The following is a 20,342-nucleotide window of genomic DNA, read 5'->3' as shown; positions in this document are numbered from 1 at the left end:
CTCCACCCACCCCACCCCAGGGAAGGGGTAAGTGCCAAGTCTAGGAAACTGTCACTGCCACTGTTCCTTTGCCACCAGGTGAGGGGACTGTGGAGGGAGAGGAAGACCCCTGAAATGCTTCTAGCAAGGAGAGGACAACACTGCCCCTGCCTTTCCTGGGGAGCCACCAGCCCTGGGAGAGCAGTGGGGGGGAAGCAGCTTCCCCAAACATCCCAGTTCAGACACAAGAGAGGAGGGGTTGAGTCCAGCTCTAGGGAAGTGTGGGAGACCCCTGTCCCCGTCCCGTTCCCCCAGCCTCTGAAGTTGCCCAAATCCTGCTTTTGTCTGCCTGGCCGGTTTGCTGGCTGCACAGGGCTGAGGGCTGTCGGCAGTCAGGCAGATAGTGGGGGTGGGGGTCAGAGGTACAGGTAACAGGCAAGCAGAGATGGGGGGGATGGTCTGGGGCCACGGCTCTGCACCAGCTGGCTTCTTGGAGCCCTGGGTGGCACCGACTCAGGCAGCCACAGACCCTGCCCCAGTTCTGCTGGCCCCTCCTCAGACTTTGGCCCCGGGGGTCAGTTCCCGGGGGTCAGTTCCCGGGAACTACCTTGGGTGCTGCGGTAGCCATGGAAACGTGATTGCCTTGGTTTTCCCCAGGGCCTGTCCAGGAGTGAAAAGCAAGCCATGCCTCTGTTTGCTGCTTCCTCTGTCTGAAAACTCCTCCCGCAGCAGCTCACAGGCCCACCTCATCCTTTCAGGTTTCAGCTTAAAGGCACCTGTTCAGAGAGCCCCCTTCTCTGTCCCCCATTGGCTTCTACCCCATTACCTGTTTTATTGTCCTCATAGCGTTATCGTTATTTGGAGGTCTTGTACTTGTCTGTGTTTTTGTTTTGTTTCCTTGGCCTCCCCTCACTAGAATATAAGCTCCTCAAGGGCACAGTACGCTGGACCTTTTTCCTGAAGCTTCCCCTACTTCATCCAGGGCCAGGCCCAGAGGAGACGCATAGCTGTATCTTTAAGGAGGGGGATTCGTTCAAGGAACAGGAAATGATGCCATCCACTCCCCCCAACCTCCGGCACCTCCCCCACTCCCCTGGACATGGCCTGGGGTCCTCCACCCCCACTTCCAGCCCAGCCTCGGCCCCACTTCCGGAAGTCCCAGGACTAACCTCCCAGTCCCTGACCGTAAACCTCCTCTCCTGCAGTGCCTCTAATCCACGCTGGTGCTGGCCACGCCGAGCACAGCCTTTGGCCAGGCCTTCCAATACGGCTGCAACATCGCTGTGGTTAACACACCGCACAAGGTGGGTGGGCAAGAGGTGGGCAGGAGAAGGTGGCCATTTTGCCCTGTGGAGGCCGCCATCTTTCTTCCGGAAGCCACCAGCTTTCTTCCGGAAGCAGCTGCCTTCCTCTAGTAGTCCTGGGAGGCGGCCTCTGCAGACCAGGGAATGACTAGAGCTGTGGGCTATTCCCCTCCCCCCCCCCACACACACACACCCCCGCCCCGCCCCACAATGTCATCCTTTCCAGGCACATTGGGAAGCGGGTGGGAGGAGATGGGCTTGGATTCCCTGCCCAGTAGCTTTGGGCCTTAGTCTCACTGCCTTTCCCCTGGGAAGACCACTTGCAGATGACAAAGAGGATGGAGTCAAGGACTAAACCCTTAGGGGTTAGGATTGGGGTGAGGGGAAGCAAAGGAAAAAGAGTCTCCCAAAGGCCTAGTAAAGCATGTGAGTCAGGAGGGAGGGACAGGCCCTGATGCCGAGTAAAGATGAAGCGTGAGAGTTGACCACTGGCTTTGACCTCATGGAGGGCATGCGTGACCTTGACAAGAGCAGCTGAGTTGAGACAAAAGCTTGACTGGAGTGGGTTCGGGGAGAATGGGCAGAGTGGAGGAGAGACAGCTTTTTAAGGAGTTTTGCTGTACAGGGGAACAAAAAATGAAGCTTAGTGGAGGGAGAAGGGGGGTTGTGTTAGGGTTTTATAGGGCAAGAGTCATGTTTGTATTGTGACGAGAAGGATGCAATAAAGAAAGGTGTATTGGGAATTCTCTGGTGGTCCAGTGGTTAGGACTTGGTGCTTTCACTGTGAAGGGCCCAGGTCAGGGACTGAACCTGGGTCCACAAGCTTCAATCCCACAAGCCATGCCGCGTGGCCAAAAAAATAAAGGAACCAGTGATGCAGGACAGACAGGGAATAGTTACAGGAAGAAGGTCCCTGAAAGGGCAAGGACAGGACCCAGTGTCTGTTCCCATGCATTTGGGTGTATGAGTCCTGCTCTACTTTTAAAAATCACTGTCATTGGGCTTCCCTGGTGGCGCAGTGGTTGAGAGTCCGCCTGCCGATGCAGGGGACACGGGTTCGTGCCCCGGTCTGGGAAGATCCCACATGCCGCGGAGCGGCTGGGCCCGTAAGCCATGGCCGCTGAGCCTGCGCGTCCGGAGCCTGTGCTCAGCAACGGGAGTGGCCACAACAGTGAGAGGCCCGAGTACCGCAAAAAAAAAAAATCACTCATTACTTTATAGCTACACTTAATTCTGCTTTATAGGAGGTACTGCAGTAGTTGCTCATGGCTTATATTAATATACTTATCATTATCACCATTGAAGGAACATTTTTTTCTCAGTCAAGCAATGTACCATCACTATATCACAGTGAAGCTCTTAAATTCTCTATTGGATATATATTATTTCTATAACTAAGGAGGAAACTAAGACTTACAGAGGTAGAACTTGCCCAAAGTCATACAATTAGCAACAATATTTCTTTTTTGTTTTTTTAGCATCTTTATTGGAGTAAAATTGCTTTACAATGGTGTGTTAGTTTCTGCTGTATAACAAAGTGAATCAGCTATACATATACGTATATCCCCATATCTCCTCCCTCTTGCGTCTCCCTCCCACCCTCCCTATCCCACCCCTCTAGGTGGACACAAAGCACCGAGCTGATCTCCCTGTGCTATGCGGCTGCTTCCCACTAGCTATCTGTTTTACACTTGGTAGTGTATATATGTCAGTGCCACTCTCTCACTTTGTCCCAGCTTACCCTTCCCCCTCCCCGTGTCCTCAAGTCCATTCTCTACATCTGCGTCTTTATTCCTGTCCTGCCCCAAGGTTCTTCAGAACTTTTTTTTTTTTTTAGATTCCATATATATGTGTTAGCATACGGTATTTGTTTTTCTCTTTCTGACTTACTTCACTCTGTATGACAGACTCTAGGTCCATCCACCTCACTACAAATAACTCAATATTGTTTTGTTTTGTTTTTATAGCTGAGTAATATTCCAGTGTATATATGTGCCATATCTTCTGTATCCATTCATCTGTCGATGGACATTTAGGTTGATTCCATGTCCTGGCTATTGTAAATAGAGCTGCAGTGAACATTGTGGTACCTGACTCTTTCTGAATTATGGTTTTCTCAGGATATATGCCCAGTAGTGGGATTGCTGGGTCATACGGTAGTTCTGTTTTTAGTTTTTTTAAGGAACCTCCATACTGTTCTCCACAGTGGCTGTACCAATTTACATTCCCACCAACAGTGTAAGAGGGTTCCCTTTTCTCCACACCCTCTCCAGCATTTATTGTTTGTAGACTTTTTGATGCTGGCCATTATGACCGGTGTGAGGTGATACCTCATTGTAGTTTTGGTTTGCATTTCTCTCATGATTAGTGATGTTGAGCATCCTTTCATGGGTTTCCTGGCAATCTGTATATTTTCTTTGGTGAAATGTCTATTTAGGTCTTCTGCCCATTTTTGGATTGGGTTGTTTGTTTTTTTGATATTGAGCTGCAAGAGGGGCTTGTATATTTTGGAGATTAATCCTTTGTCAGTTGCTTTGTTTGCAAATATTTTCTCCCACTCTGAGGGTTGTCTTTTCGTCTTGTTCATGGTTTCCTTTGTTGTGCAAAAGCTTTTAAGTTTCATTAGCTCCCACTTGTTTATTTTTGTTTTTATTTCCATTCCTCTAGGAGGTGGGTCAAAAAGAATCTTGCTGTGATTTATGTCATGGGGTGTTCTGCCTATGTTTTCCTCTAAAAGTTGTATAGTGTCTGACCTTACATTTAGGTCTCTAATCCATTTTGAGTTTATTTTTGTGTATGGTGTTAGGGAGTGTTCTAATTTCATTCTTTTACATGTAGCTGTCCAGTTTTCCCAGCACCACTTATTGAAGAGACTGTCTTTTCTCCATTGTATATCCTTGCCTCCTTTGTCATAGATTAGTTGACCATAGGTGCGTGGGTTTATCTCTGGGCTTCTATCCTGTCCCACTGATCTGTGTTTCTGTTTTTGTGCCAGTACTATACTGTCTTGAAGTAACAATATTTCTTATGTTGCCTCTTGCACAGCAAGTTTCTGCAAAGTGAATTTTTTTGTTGTTGCCATGTCGCTCAGCATGTGGGTTCTTAGTTCCCCAACCAGGGATCAAACCTGCACCCCCTGGCGTAGAAACTTGGAGTCCTAACTGCTGGGCCATCAGGGAATTCCCAGCAGTGAATTGTTAACATCTCGAGCAGCCTGGGTCCTCGTCTCACCCCATCATACTGTAGGCTTTTTTTTTATCTCCAGGTAACAACAGAGAATCAATTGTGTCCTGAGCGTGTTGATAGACACATCCTTCAGGACAATGACCAGGGGCAACTGAGAACATTACTTCTTGGTCTCTCACGAGTTACCTGATTGTCTATGGATGGGGCAGTGTCTTCCAGGTCTTGAAGTCCTTTTATAATGAAACCTACTTTGAGCGACACGGAGCCTTCACGGACAAGAAAGTCATGCTGCTGCTGTGGTCCTGCACCATGTCCATGTCTCCTCTGGGCGTCTTGGTGGGGTCCCTGCTTATTGGCCTGCTGGTTGACAAATGAGGCAGGTAAAGAAGAAGGGTGCTGTTGTCCCTCAAAATTCACATTAGTAAAGCATGTTGTCTCTTGGCACTTGTGCACGTGGTGGGGAGTTGTGCGACCTTGAAAAGCAGGAGGCCTGAAGTCCGGCCCCCACTTTGCCATAGACATCCTGACCCTAAAGCAAGTCCTTGAATTCCTTGGGATTTCTTCCCCTTGTCAGCTGCATGGGAACAGCAGCCCCTCTGTTGTCCACCCCGTGGAGATGGATCAGCCTTTGAGAGCAAAGTCTTGACCATACTCAGCACTTCTAGCAGGTGTTCAATAAATGCTTGTTGACTGGGTTTGATTCGAGGTCAGGTGACCCATGGCTCCAAGTTGTAACAGCTGCAGCCTCTCCCCGTGCAGCCTCATCCGTGTTGTTCTGAGCTTTGGGGTTCAGACCGAGTCAGTCCATGTGCCCCTGACTTGTGTCTTGTTTGAGAATGAAGAATAGTTCTTGTACTTTGCTTGGTTTGCACAGACTCACTCATCTTTACACGTAAGCCCAGTTGCTGCCAAGAGGTGGTTCTGCAGATAAGGAGGGATGTCCAGATCAAGGTTCCCGGGAAGGAAGGGAGTGAGCCAAGTCCTCAGGGCGAGGCCGCACGGAATCCCATATGGCCAGATCTCACTCTTGGGAATTCGCAGTTACACTTGGACTTGATGTGCCATGGCCGGCAGTTTGTAGGGAGGAGTGGGGAGTCCTCTAAAGAAAACTAGCTCTTAAAGAACCATACCAGTTCAGTATTCATGCATAAAGGAAAATACTGGGGAACTCCCTGGTGGTCCAGTGGTTAGGACCCCGAGCTCTCATTGCCGAGAGCCGGGGTTCAATCCCTCGTCAGGGAACTAAGATCCCACAAATGGCAAGGCCCAGCCAAACAAACAAACAAACAAAAACAAACAAAAAAACAAAGAAAATATTGGCAATTGAAAATTAATTCTGTATAAAGCAGGACTCATAGGACCTCTTCTCATAGATACTTGGTTAACAATTAATTTGCCATTCGTTGTATACTTGAATGAAGGAAACATTCACTATATTGCAATTATGCCATAATCCAGGCTTTTTTGTAATTCACACTGTGCTGTTCTCAGCTACACCAAGAGTGCCTGAACTGTTCTAGCAGCTTGGCCCCCACCTCCTTGTCTGAACCCAGAGTTACAGAACTTGGGACCTCAGAGATGGTTTCATCATTGCCCTCATTTTGCAGATGAGGACCCTGAGACCAGCTGGTGCGGTGGAGCTGGCCTTGCCCTAGTGGGGTCAGGACCAGCCCTGAGCTAAGCTAAGGCTTCCTGGTCACCAGGAAGGGGTTCGTGTGGGCTGTTTGTTCTCTCCTGACCTGCAGCCTCTGGGCTGGCTGATCCTCTGCTCTGAGTTTGGGCTTGGATGGCAGTTCTCTCAGAGGTATGGCCACCCCAGGAAGAGAAAAGTGGCCTGAGAAAACCAGTCTGTGTATCTGATGAGTCCTCAGTGTTGCCTAGAAGGGGACTTTTGTAGAACTCTTACGACTGTCCCCCCAGGAGGGGTGTCTGGGTTTCTGTTTAGAGATCCCCCTCCTCCACTCCTGGCCTCAGAGATGATGCACCTGTGTCACTCAGGGCCCTGATGGCCCTCGAACGTGGGCAGCGTGTGGAGAGATCACCAAGGGTGGTGCAGCCAGCAGCCACCCTATAACTGGGCCACCATCTTCCTTCCTGATCCACTGCTGTTTTCTCCTTTGGCAAAATCCAAGCCACATGTGGGGATGAGGGGGGCAAGGGAGCCACGATGCCAGTCAGCATGGGGCACAGAACACAGTCTGGAATGTAGCTATGGATCCTGGGAGACAGGCAGGGGCATCCAGCGTGTTCTATTCTTCAGACACTCCCTCCCCCCACTTCCTAGACTCACGGTTTTTCAGCCTTGGGAGGAATCTTAGCGATCATCTAATCCAGCTCTGTCTCCCACCTGTTGTGGGGTTCCCCTGTTCACCATTCTTGACAGTCTTCATCCGGCCTACTCTCTGCTTGAATACCACCAGTGACAGGAAGCTCCCTCCTTGCAGAGGCAGGCCCATTCCTTCCTCCTTCCTCACTGTCTTCAGTCAGCTCCAATGGTTAGCATGCTCGCGCTCCTCCCGCCACCCCTGCTGACCCCAAACCTCCCTTCCTGGGGCCTCTGCCCACTGGTCCTTGCTTTCCACGCTTCCCAGCCATCAGCCTTTCTCAGGCACGTTCCGGCACTCCTGTAACGGCTGCCCTGGAGAATAGGAGTTGGTGTCAGGAGAGCTTCTGCTGCCTCAGCCCCCATGCCCTCTGGGCTCTGCTGTCCTTGCAGAAAGGGAACACTGCTGATCAACAAAGACTTCGCCATCCCTGCCATCCCGCCATCCCGAAGGGAGTCAGCAAAGTGACCAAACCTTCCGAGCTGATCATCTTTTCTCGAGTGGCACTGGGATTCTGTGCAGGTACCTACAGTGATGGCTGAAGCCCCAAGCCCATGCTCAGGGTCAGCTGTGGGGAGAAGGGTCTGAGTCAGACACACTGGCCAAGGCGGGAAGCAGGGGCAGCAGGGTCTTCCTGGTTCTGAATGGCTCTTTTCCCTTTGGGGGCATCCTCTTGTCTCCATCCCCAGACTCTCGAAAACCTCATGTTCTCTCTCCCCTTCCCCTTATTTAACAAACTCTATCAGGGGAAGATCTTTAAAAACACACTTTTACCTTGAAGTACAAACTGATAAGGCTTTACAAGGTATCTTCCAAGGAAGGTGTCTAGTTCACGCGGAGGGTGAGAAGCTTCAAGCAAAAGAGCACAGAATTTGGGGACTGTCAGCAGGGGACCGAGGTTTCTTAACTAGGGTGGTTTCTTCTATAAAAAAAACAAAAGTGATACAAGTAACCTGTGCTTCAGAAAAATCAGAAAATAATCCCAAGCAAAAGACCTATCTTTCAGTCCCACATCCCAGGAACACAGTCTCGCCTGTAACAAGTGGCCCCAGCTCCGCAGCTAGGAAGGAGAGGACATCCTGCCGTGTCCCCTGGGAGTCTGAGGATTCTGGAAAGGTTTCCTTCTTAGTGCGAACTAAGTCCACGTGGCCAATTTCCATCTCCGTGGAGGGGAGGTGGGGGGCGTACAGGCTGCCTGTCAGTGGTGCTGATGCCACAGAGAAACTCAGGGACTATGAGATTAATTAAATCTCAGGTTTCCGGGGCCCCAGGAGACTGGGACTGTTTCTTTTCTCCTCCCCTGGTTTTTGTTTTGCTAGATCCAGGCACCTCCTACAGTGCCCTTCCCGTGTAGCTGGGAGAGTTAGCTCCCAAGAACCTGAGGGGTGCTCTGGGAACAATGACGGAGGTGTTTGTCATCGTGGGAATCTTCCTGGCACAGATCTTCGGCCTGCAAGCCATCCTGGGCAACCCTACAGGTACCTGGGGCTCACCAAGGTCTGGGGGTGGTGGTGAGAGGGAGCATGGGAGCTATGGGGGGGCCGAGGGGGCGGGGTCTGGACACATGGGGCTCGGCTGTGCCCGTGTGTCTGGCGGATCAAGTGAGGTGAGGCCAAGAGGTGCCCTTTGGGTTGGGCAATGTGTGGCTTGTTTGGAGACGGGTGACCTTGACGAGAGCAGTTTGGGTGAGCGATGGGGACAAATTGTGCGTGGGGCTGGGAGGAGATCGGAGACAAGGGGCACACACGACTCTTGGGAGTTTTGCTGTAAAGGAAGGAGAGAAGTTGGGGGGTAGCTGGAAGGGGAAGCAGGCTGGAGAGAAGGGTTTTTTGTTTCGCTTTGTTTTTTCAGCTGGGACGCTGTGCGAGTGGTCCTGCAGCGAGGGCAATGATGCAGGAGGGGCAGGCACACCGCCACGGTCACTGTCACGTGGGTGGATGGTTGCCTCTACTCTCCAAGTGGAAGGTGGCCAGGCCATTGCCTGAGAGGGAGGGTTGGGGAAGCAGGAGGGAAGCTTTAGGACAGATGAGAAAGGGGGAAATGGCCCTCTGGGGGAGTGGGCGAGAGAATGGCCTCGAGAGTGTGGCTGGAATGCAGGCCAGCATTAAAGGCCCACAAGAACACAGTGGGGTTTCTTTCTTTATTTTTTTTTTCCTCGTAAACATTTTCAAGTTACCTAAATTCCACAGGAATTCCTTAATGGGTAGACTTATGACTTTGTATTCCCCAGAGTACCTTGAAGAGACTCAGGACCCAGTCGTGCTCAGTGAAAGGTCATTAGTTTTAACGATTCCCAAACTACCCCAGTGCAGCTGAAGGGGAAGCCAGGCTGGGCCCGTTGCTGCCAACAGCTGCCTTGTAGTGATGCCTAGTGTGCGATGCCTGTCACCCCTCACCACTCTTCAGGGGGCACTTTATCACCATCATCATCATCATCTTTATTTTACTGATGAGAAAACTGAGGCCTAGAGAAGTAAAATGCCTCTTCCAGTTCCCATCATAGCTAGTAAGGCTTAGATGAGTCTCAGTGCTGCCTCCTTAACCCAGACCTTCCAGAAGGAGCTCACACAGCCACGGTGCTGGTTCCAGCACGCTCCTCGACCCCAGCCTCCAGCAAGGCAGAGATTATGCCATTTCCAGCCATAAAGTTAGGAAGCAAGACATGGGTTCACCTTTTCCAAGGCTCACACTTTTAAATCATATGCTGTTCTAAGAAAAGCAATACTCTTCCTGCAGAATGAGTTAACAGCAGATCTTTTGAAAATTGTAATTATTTTCTCCATTTTAAAATGTGGAACCCTGCTGTGGGTGGGTTCTGGGCAGCCACATCTTGGCAAGGACTAGGTCCCTGCTGTCCTTGGCTCTCACGGAGGGGTGGAACAATGTGGGTGAGTGAGTTTGTAAGAGGAGAGTCAGGACAGAGTCGGGACATGCGGAAGGTCAGCTGAAGGGCAGGGGTTCCCCAGTGTTGGGTGTTCTTGTTCTCAGTGTTGGGTCCTTCCAGGCTAGCCGGTGCTCTTGGCACTCACGGGGGTCCCCGCACTGTTTTGGCTCCCCTCTCTGCCATTCTTCCCCGAGAGCCCCAGGTCCACCCTGATTCAGAAAAGAGATGAAGAAGTTCGACAAGGTACTGGAGATACAGGCTGCTCTGTCAAGACCCTCCCACCACGTTCACTTCCCAGCCGCCTCCCCGTGCCCGCCAAACATCCCTCCCTAGTGCCCGAAGCAGAGAACGGGCAGGGGGCGGGGCGGGGAAATGCACTCCACAACGCAGGCACCAGTGGGACGGGACAGAGGTGCCCTTGGCACTGGGGAGTCCAGGTCAACTCTGAGGTGTGGTCCAGCGGAGAACATGGTGAGAGCCGGCATCATGGCTGGTGGGCCTTGACTTCTGCAAGCTTGCCCAGGTGGAGGTGTGGTTGTGACTGGGGACACGGTCACGGTGTTGGGGACCTAGCTGGGGTCCAATGAGCATCCTGCCCTGGGAAAACGGGGAGCCTGTGGCCAGGGCTGGGCCGAGCTCCTGGGGAGCTGTGCCCCTGTGTTTCCCTAAGCCTTGGGTCAGCTGCTGTCAGCGACAGGAGGGGACCGCTCTGCTCCCCGCAGCTCTGCAGAAGCTGAGAGGCTGGGCAGATGTGGAGGACGAGGTGGAAGAAACGCGCGTGGAGGACCAGGCCGAGAGGGCCGAGGGCCACTGGCTGTGCTCAGCCTCTTCACGTGTCCGCCTGTCCACTGGCAGCTGGTCTCCATCGTCTTGCCCATGGCCGGCCAGCAGCTCTGCAGGGTCAACACGGTATGCGCAGTTCTTTTGCTATAATTGTATCTATTGATGGTGTAGGCGAAGGGTGAAGATCTGCAAAAACAGGGCCGGGAGGCTGCTTCCAGAAACGTCGGAGACTGGATGCGTAACCCATACGGTGCTTAAGGAAAGTGTCAGGAAGTGATGGCATCAGGCCCTCGGGGACTCACGGCTGCTCAGCGGGAGACGTCGAGTGGTACACAGCTCAGGCAGGAGCCAGGGCACGTGGTGGCTTTCGGAAGTGCTGCATTGCCCACATCCTTGGGGCTGGGCCAGGAGAGAAGCTTGAGCCTGGGGCTGCCTAGGCCTGGAATGAGAGGCGAGGGGTCATTCTGTGGGGCCTGAGATCATAGACTAACAAAGCGACAGAGGGAAAATTCTCGGGGTCCCATTTTACAGATGCAGAACTCAAGGCCCCGAGAGGGGAAGAGCTATAACCCGGGCTCCGGCAGAGCCAGCCTCCATCCCAGGTCTCAAGTCTTCAGGTCACGGCTCTTTTCTCCCACCTACTGCCTCCTTCCTGTCCAAGGGGTCCCCTAGGCTTTCAGGACTGTGTGTCCTGACTGAGTCAGGAAAGTTGTCAGCGGCTTGGGCCTTCAGGTCTCTCCTCACAGCCCTTGTGCTTTTGTTTTAGGTCAGCTACTACGCGGACGTGATCTACGCCTCCCTCGGCTGGCATGGAGGGGTTCATTCCCCATAACAGTGGGTGCCAGCGTGGTGAACACAGGGATGAGCTTCATCTTGGTGAGCCACCCACAAGCGTCCCTCCCATTGGGCATCTCTGAGTCGGTGCCCCGCAGACAGAGAAGAGCCCCCCAGGGTCCACTGCTGGTGGCACTGCTCCTGGGGTGACTGGAGTGACACAGACTTTCGGACGTGCCCACACTTACCACTGTGTGACCTTAACCAGGCCACTTAAACACCTTAAAATTCAAGTTTCTTCCTTTGTACAATGGTTACGGTGATTGAAATACCCAGTATACTGATGCACGTGTTGTTACTGTTGGCATAAAACTATTATTTCAGAGTTTTATATTTAAAATCTGAACCACTTATGCCTGTGTTAAAAAAGTGAATAGACAGGGGCTTCCCTGGTGGCGCAGTGGTTGAGAGTCCGCCTGCCGATGCAGGGGACACGGGTTTGTGCCCCGGTCCGGGAAGATCCCACGCGGAGCGGCTGGGCCTGTGAGCCATGGCCGCTGAGCCTGCGCGTCTGGAGCCTGTGCTCCGCAATGGGAGAGGCCACAACAGTGAGAGGCCCGTGTACCAAAAAAAAAAAAAAAATGTGAATAGACATTTACAAGGTCAAGGGACCATGATGGTCCTTTCTCTAGAACTTTTCCGAGTTATCTCACTATTATTTTAGTTCCTGTTTCTTGAGTTACCTTGGAGTTTAAAAGTGTTTTAAAAAATTATTTATTACTTATCTGTATTTTCCCCAGAGCCAGTTTAAGCCCCAATCAAACTTCAGAGGATTCAGCATGGTGGGGAGGGCCGAGTGAAGGAAAAGAGCCGGAAATGGGAGGAGCTGGGAGGCCCCCAGGCCCAATTCTCCACCCTCCCGGGAGTCTGTGCACCCCTTCCTCCAGCGGATTCCCGTAGCCCCTCGCCTTCCTCTAGGGCAGGGTCCACCCTCTGTCCTCAGAGCCCTCCTCCTCTAGGGTACATCGTCATAACTAGGACCCTCTTCCCCATCATCCTACCTGGAGAAAGCCAAGCCAGAAAGACAGGGGCGCCTCCCTCTCTCTCCCTGAGGAGCGGTGTCTGGGTACTAAGCACAGAAGGAGACGTTGGGCTTATCTCTACCTTGTTTATACAATCCTGGGATTGCCGTTTTGCTCCTGTTGGGCCCTCACTGAATGGCAGTGATAATCCCCGTCTGTAGGGTTGTTGGAAGGACGGAGGGGACGTGTAAAGTGACCGTACAGGGCCTGGCGTGGGGTGACAGTGATGCCTTGCTGGTAGCACTGCTGTGGGTGCTACAGGTGAGGATGGAGTAGAATGAAAAGGGCATTAGAACAAGAAGGAAGGCAGGCATGCTGGTCGGACGAAGCATTGTCCAAGCTTGGAATATTCGAGAAGGTACCGGCTGATCAGGAGGTGTGTGTCCTGGCAGTGGAAAAGAAAGTACCTGGGGGTGAGAGGGACCCTCATGAAGTGAGGCCAGATTCTGGGCGGCCTCGACGTGAATTGAAGCAGCAGGTAATGGGAGGGGGTTATGTGAAAATGTAGGCATTATTATTATCTCGGGGGTGTGAGATGATTGCCACTGAAAAGACAGCGTTGCTCACGGTTCCCAAGGGAGAGAGGTGCACACAAGGCCACATGGAGAAGCATCTGGCGGGGGGGGCGGACAGCAGTACGTGGGCAAGAGCCTTTCTTATGGTTTCCGTGGGAAGGAACAGGCAAGGCAGGGTAAGCAGGTTTAGGACTGCCTAGTTTGAAAGATTTCAGGCGGTTCCCGGGCACCAATGCCGGGCTGTTCCTGGTTGTCTGGTACCTGCCCTGGGCGATAAGGCAGAGGGACGCTGGCTGGGGGCGGCGGGGGCAGGTGAGAGCCTGATGGAGCAGGGGGTGGGGTGGGGTGGGGTGGTGGCGGCTCCGGGCGGGTTCCATGTGAAAGGCGCACGCACAGCTGAGCGGTCTGCTATCTCTAGAAACCGGCTAACGGTGTGTGGGGGGCAGTCCCTCCAGCGTCAGGAAGGCCCCCAGATGTCAAAGCATCAGACGCAGAAACTAGAAAACATAGTTATTACAGTGCGGGGGGCTGGCGGGGGAGAGGTGGTCAAGGAGCCTAGACCCGGGGTCTGTAGATGCCTGAGACAGGGAGGAGTAGTGGTGCAGAGTCTGCGGCACGAACGTCAAGTTCCCGTCGGGATAAGGGCCTAAGTTCCACGGAGCAGGCAGCAGGGGCGAGCGGGCACTTAAGGAGGGGCTGAGGAGATAGTGGTGGCCCAGGCCCAAGAATTCCGGGCGCCCCCCGCCTGGTGCCGTCGAGGCTCCTCATCGCCCGTCCTTCCCCTCCAGGCAGGCGCTGTCGAGCGGCTGGGTAGGCGGCGCCTCCTGCTGGTCGGCTACGGCATCCGCGTCTCGGCGCTGAGCTTCCAGGTCGGACCTCGCTCTTCTGCCCGGAAGGGACGGGGCGGGGGCACGCAGAGGGGTGGGGCGGAGGGCGGGGCACGCAGAGGGGTGGGACGGGGGCCGGAGCACGCAGGGGAGGATGAACAGGGGGGGGTGGGAGGTCCCTGTAACAGAACCCACACCGCTAGGGCCAGTGATCTCAAACTCTGCGTGTCAAACTCCACGCCCCCTTCGTGTGCAATGTAACGCCCCGTCCTGAAGTAGAGTTCGTGGGTGACTTCAATTACCTACCCATGTACATGCAAATAAATAATTAAATCGAATGTCCTAACCATGAAGTAAAGGAGAAACAAGAAGTTCCATAAAACATATATTTCAATATGCAAATGTTTAAGCGCACTGCACTAGAAGATGTCCACCAATAATGATCTAGAGTAGAATAAAGAGACGGAAGATCGGACGTCGTTCCATTCAACAAGCAGAAGAAACTGAGGACGGAGGTCGGCGTGGACGGCAGACTCTACACTAGCGTGAGGATAAGTGATGACCAGGGACCAAACGCATTCGTATGCGGGAAGACGAAGAGAAAGATACCTTAACTGCAGTAGGAACACCACTCACAGGCCAACCGGAAGGTTAGGATGGGGGACATGAAGGAAGGTGAGGTGCTGGCAGGTGAGCTTGGTCTGATTGATGTGTGCCGCGAGTACAAAATGGGGTAGAGCTCTCATCTTGAAATCCTAACACGTGTCAACAAGCATGTCGGTCTCTACCATTAAAAATATCTTGGAGCCCAGATCAGAAAGAAGTAGGAAAAGAAGCAATGAGAGGCTAGGGAGTAACTGGGAACAGTGTCAGAGCGAGATTAAAACACAAAAGGCCGCCCAACAGGAAATACGTCCCTCTCATTTGTCATTTTCTTAGCATATTTTTGTTATACGTGTCATACAAAAATGTTGAAAATACACAGGATGGCCATAGTGTGAAATATTCTGAAAGCGGACAGCATTTTGTATGTCCTCAGCTGTTTCTGCCCTGTTGTTGCTTTTGCAGTAACTGTGCCTTTACAATTAAAACTATATGCACGGGCTTCCCTGGTGGCGCAGTGGTTGAGAGTCCGCCTGCCGACGCAGGGGACGCGGGTTCGTGCCCCGGTCCGGGAGGATCCCGCATGCCGCGGAGCGGCTGGGCCCGTGAGCCATGGCCGCTGAGCCTGCGCGTCCGGAGTCTGTGCTCCGCAACGGGAGAGGCTACAACAGTGAGAGGCCCACGTACCGCAAAAAAAAAACAAAAAAAAGCATTTAATACACCTAACCTACTAAACATCATCACTTAGCCCAGCCTACCTTTAATGTGGTTAGAAAACGTGCATTCGTTTACAGTTGGGCAAAATCATTTGACACAAAGCCTATTTTATAATGAAGTGTTGAATGTCTCATGTAAGTTATTGAATACTGTACAGAAAGTGAAAAACAGCGTGATTGTCACTGACCTTCATGATCATGTGGCTGACGGGGAGCTGCCTGGCATCACAAGAGAGGATCGTACTGCCTATTGATAGCCCGGGGAAAAGATCAAAATTCAAAGTACAGTTTCTTACTTTTTTTTATAAATGTATTTGTTTTTGGCTGCGTTGGGTGTTCGTTGCTACACTCAGGTACGGGCTCTAGGCGCGCAGGCTCAGTAGTTGTGGCCATTCGTGGCATGTGGGATCTTCTTGAATCAGGGATCAAACCTGCATCCCCTACGTTAACAGGCAGATTCTTAACGACTGCGCCACCAGGAAAGTCCCTGAAGTATAGTTTCTAGTGACTGTGTATCACTTTCCCACCATGGTAAAGTTGAAAATTTTGGACCTTCTTAAGTCAGGGGACCGTCTGTAGTTGAAAATGCAATCGTATGTGAGGATGAGAATGTGCGAAGAGATTATTCTTGTAACTCAGAGACAATGTCTTCATTCTTCGCCTTTTTTGCCAAGCTGTCCTCTCCATCATGACTTCCTTTTTAATTCCTGGGTGAGCACAAGGACCTTCAGGGGGACAAAGCTGGCTGTGTTCAGGGAACAGCAGGGCAGGGGAGCCTGTGGAGGAACAGGCGAGGTGAAGGGTGATGATGCAGCTATCGAGGAAAATGCTAGTTACAGGGACTTCCCTGGTGGTCCAGTGGTAAAGAATCTGCCTTACAATTCAGGGGATGCAGGTTCGATCCCTGGTCAGAGAACTAAGATCCCACATGCTGTGGGGCTACTAAGCCCGCACACCTCGACTAGAGCCAGCGTGCCGCAAACTACAGAGCCCACACGCTCTGGAACCCGCGTGCCACAGATAGAGGGAAGCTCGTGCACCACAACGAATATCCCGTGTGCTACAACTAAGACCGGACGGAGTCAAAAATAAATAAATAGATAAATAATAAATAAATCTTTACCAAAAAAAAAAAGAAGTGATTTTTTTAAAAAAGCTAGTTACAGTCCTGTTTTGGTTTAATCAAAGTTTCCTTTTTAAAGACCTTATTTTCTCATTTGAAAATAATCTAAGTTCTTAGAACATTTAAGGACTTAGGTGAAAAGAAGTAAATAAAACTGGACATTATCTATAAAGATAGTTGCCAGTTGCCTTTTGGAGACCTTGGTGGCATCCCCGGCAACTTTTTTTCTCTCACTCTCTCCTTCCAACCCATTGGCAAGTCCTGTTGGCTCTGCCTGAAAACGTAACCGGCAGCTGCCCAGGTGGCACCAGACCCAGGATATCCCTTCCAGCTGCAGCCAACTCCTCTCTTGCTTCAAATATTGAAATGGACCCCACCCTGCCTGCCTGCGTGAATCAGAGCTCCTCACGCCTCTGCTCAGCGGCCGGGCTGGCTCTTCATCCCCAAGTCATCCATTCTAGGAGGCTGCCCCTCCCCCAGCTCATCTCTCACCTTGCCCCTTGGAGACAACTTCATTGAAGGAGTCGTTCTTGGTTCACCTCCACCGCCAGCCCTGCACGAACCCCACCTTCACAGCGTTTTTCATAACTGTAGTGAAATCGTTACCTGCATACTTAGTTTGGTTGAGGTCTGTTCACCCTGAGTATGTGTCATCTGTTGCCCTGGTAGTGGGGAGCAGAGATAGGGGTCTGCCAGCTCTCCTGGTCTGATGCCTTCTAGAAGGATTCTAGCAGAGAGTGCAGAATCCTGGTCCCAGCTCCATCTGCTGCTGATCATTTGACTTGGGCCATTGCTTGACCCCTGAGGGACCCAGTGTCCTCTTTGTCTGTGTTCAGGCTCTCTGTGCTCTGATTCCACATTTGTAGGATTGAAACAATATTATCCTCCCTCAGAGGGGTGTCAAGAAGATTCAGTGGGTTAGCATCTGTGAAGGGCAGAAAATAAATAAGTGGTCGGCATTCCTCCTGTTAACGTTTCTCTCAATCAGGTACGGCTCCTGGAGGCCCCCGTTGACTAGAATGCTAGGTTCACTCCTGGTCTCATCTTCCCTCTCTTGCCCTCAGAGCCCTGGAGGCCCACGCAGGTGCTCAGAAATCCAGGTGTGGTTCCTTCCTGTGGCAGGAAGGTGAGGCCCGCATGTGGGCTTGTCCGCATGTGGGGCTCTTGGCCTCAGGCTCTTAGAGGTCCCAGGCCTGGGCCTCTCAGGCACAGACAGCCCTGCCTCTCCCCACAGAGCACGGTCCCTGAGCTGTCTTACCTTGGCATCATCCTACATCCCAGGACATTCCATCGGGCCCAGTGAGCACCTGCATGCCCCACCTCCTTCCAGGGCCCAGCACATAGGAGGTGCCCGGTATTTGTTGAATGAATAGATGCCCTTGACTGGTATTTCTCATGATGTTCTCTCCACCTTTTCCCCTGTTCCTACACAAGCCCCACCCACCCTGGAATTCTCAGTTCAGTTTACCTTTTTCTTGAAAGGCCATTCCAGCTCACATTCATTCATTCATTCATTCAACAAACATTTACTAAGTTCCAACCAGTGCCACGGCCAGGCTGGGGCCCCCCAATCTCCTGTGGCTCCCAGAGTTGCCCAGCTTCAGTTCCAGTGTCCAAGAACGGGATGAGCCTCTGCAAAGAGGGAGCTCTTGCCAGCCAGACCCCACTGGGGGCCCCTCAGTTTGCATCCAAACCCTCTACATGCTCACGTTAGCCTCCAAGCCCACAGCCCACCCGGGGCTCAGTTGTCTTTGGTCCCCTGGCCTACAGCTACAGTCCTGTGTTGCTTTATCCCCGTGTCCATGTGCTGGCAGCCTTGGGCCTTCACTTCCACCTTCCTTGGGGGCAGCCTCCAGACTCCAGGCTTCCCCTCCTCTGTGTGTCCTCCTGAGAATCTAACGCAGTTCCCACTGCTTGCGGAAAGACCCCTCTGACTCCTAAGACTAGAATATTCCCTGCAGAATCTTGGTTTTGAAAGAGCTGTCCATAAGCCAAAATAAAGGTATTGATCCATTGAACACACGCTGATGGAACACCTGCTGTGCCAGGCACTGGGGATGCAGCTGTGAATTAGACCGACACGGTCGTGTTGAAGGATATTTAAGTGGGATTTTCAACAGGAAGCCTTCCCGGCACACCTCCAATATGGAGGCAGGAGGGCCTGGTGGGAGCAGTGCTGGTGTTTGTGTCAGGAGACCTGGGTTCTGGGCCATTCCACCCCTTACTGCCTGTGCGTTTCCCAAAGCAAGCCACTGTGCTTCTCTGGGCCTCGGGCTCCTCCTGGAAGACCAGGAGTAATCAGCTGTGCCGGCAGATGTGGGATCAGATGGTGGACTGATTTGACATGTGAGCTACCTCCTAAAGGGCTGCTTGGCTGCCCGGCCCCAGGGGGCAGGAGGCAGGAGGCCAGGGAGGGCAGCGTCGATAACTTCCCTCACTGCTACCCCTTTAGGGCACAAAGCCCTGAGGAAGGGGCCCCCTCCTCGCCAGTTGTAGGAGTTTCCCATTTGACTTCCCAAGGGCAGCTCATTCCGGGGCTCTGAATTCCTGTCCATCTTCAAGGGTTGGAAATTAACTGGGGGGAGAGAGAATCTTATTTTTGTAATAAAGAATATAGATAATATGTTAATATATAAAGAATATATAAAGTCATAGATAGACCTACTGTATATAAACGGATATAAAGTATATCTGTTGTATTATAATTTCATGAGGGATGGTGATTAAGGGGGAAAAATGGCCTTAGACATTTTAGACAAGACTCCTGAATGAAAAAAGGTTGAGAAACTGCCCCAAGGCAAGGTGCCTGCCATTCCCCAGATCTACCACAGGGGGCAGCACGTCCCACGCTCAAGCGCTCATTCAGCTCTGCTCCCCCTCCCCTTGTCTGCGAATTTCAAAATGACACCACCACGGGGAAGAGCGGCCTTGGTGTGACCTTGAGGCCCTCAGAGGCTCAGCTCGAAGCTCAGCTATGGGCGCACCCAGGAGGAGAGATGTGAACTTCCTCCCTCGGCCATCCGGAACAGACTGTGCCCCTAAAGGGCCCTCCGCGCCCCTCTCCGCTCCCCTGGTCCTGCGCTCTCTGCCCCCAGCTCCCGTGCCCTCCGTGGTGAGGACCGAGATCTTCCTGCAGCCCTCGCGGCCGCCTTCGCAGTGGACGGGGCCATGATCGGGCTCACCAGCGTCATCGTGGGCTTCGTGTTCCCGTCCATCCAGGTGAGTGGGGGGGACATGCGGTGGGGAGCATGGCGCGGGGGGGTGTGTGTGTGCGGCCCCTTGCCCCCAATTCCTGCTCCACCTTGCCTCCCCCGCCCCGCCCCAGGCAGAAGGGGCTCCGGGAAATAGGCAGGGGTGCCTCGTCTGCTAAGAACATCTGCGAATTCGACAAGGGGGGGCGACTCTCCAAGGTCCATAAAACACACAGGGCGCCACTTCAGCCAAACTGTAAGTACGCCAGTTTCCCACCACTGAAGGCAGGTCCCACACTCAGGCGGTGACGCGTTCATTATGCAGGGGCTCTGGTCGGCCAAGTGCAAAGCAAGCTAGAGCCAGGGTGAGGGAACGATTCCCCCACGTCCACCTCCTCCCTCTGTTTCTGAAGGTGTGCAGTCAAGTCTAGAGGACATTCTGTCCCTGTTGTTAAAAGGCCGAGTCCTTTCTGATGTGAGGGCAGGACCCAGTTGTCTAGCTCTTCCACTCCTCTGGGCGTAAAGCAGAACTGGCCACTGAGAAACTCCTGTGTGACTCACAAAGCCCTCACCCAGAGCTGTCCCCGGCATTCCTTTCTTCCTCCATCCCCTCCTGTTTTCTTGTCTCTTGGCCTAGGAGGTCAGTGGTGCCTACAGCTTCATTATCTTTGCCGGAATCTGCCTCCTCACTGCTGTTTACATCTACGTGATCATTCCTGAGACCAAGGGCCGAACAGTTGTGGAGATAAAGCGGATTTTTGCCCAGAGAAACAGAGTGGAGTTTCTGGAGAAGAAAGAAGAAATCACAGATGCTGGGCCTCACATACAGTCTCTGCCTGCCAGGGAGACTTCCTTTTAGTGGTTCCACACATCCCCCAGGTGGCACATTTAAGGCTTCCTTCTCTGAGGAAGGGTCTCCCTGCCCCAGGCCTCGAGGGAGGGTGACTGCTGTGAGATTTCCGTGCCCCCAGTGGCAAATGGAAGACTTTGGTCTTCCAGTTGGGTCCCTGATTTAGTTAAGAAGCAGTTAGCTTCCAACGCTAACCCTGGG

General features: G+C 52.5%; 1 protein-coding gene across 1 annotated transcript; it reads left to right on the top strand.

Annotated features, from left to right (window-relative positions):
* Positions 1 to 1,193: 1,193 nt before the first annotated feature.
* SLC2A7 (solute carrier family 2 member 7) lies at positions 1,194 to 20,164 on the top strand (the record flags this gene model as incomplete). Its single annotated transcript, XM_067729976.1, is given in 16 exon segments — positions 1,194 to 1,283; positions 4,689 to 4,849; positions 7,186 to 7,225; positions 7,228 to 7,315; positions 8,119 to 8,271; positions 9,798 to 9,920; positions 10,400 to 10,486; positions 10,489 to 10,586; positions 11,227 to 11,284; positions 11,287 to 11,336; positions 13,620 to 13,700; positions 17,335 to 17,369; positions 17,371 to 17,399; positions 19,196 to 19,243; positions 19,246 to 19,319; positions 19,929 to 20,164. Coding segments are annotated over 16 exon segments (1,437 nt in total), but the record flags the coding sequence as incomplete, so codon positions are not given.
* Positions 20,165 to 20,342: the final 178 nt, after the last annotated feature.

The sequence above is a fragment of the Pseudorca crassidens genome, chromosome 2 (genome assembly GCF_039906515.1).
Source record: "Pseudorca crassidens isolate mPseCra1 chromosome 2, mPseCra1.hap1, whole genome shotgun sequence".
Taxonomy (NCBI): domain Eukaryota; kingdom Metazoa; phylum Chordata; class Mammalia; order Artiodactyla; family Delphinidae; genus Pseudorca; species Pseudorca crassidens.
Note: the sequence above shows the minus strand (reverse complement) of the source record. Positions and strands in the feature narration are given on the sequence as shown.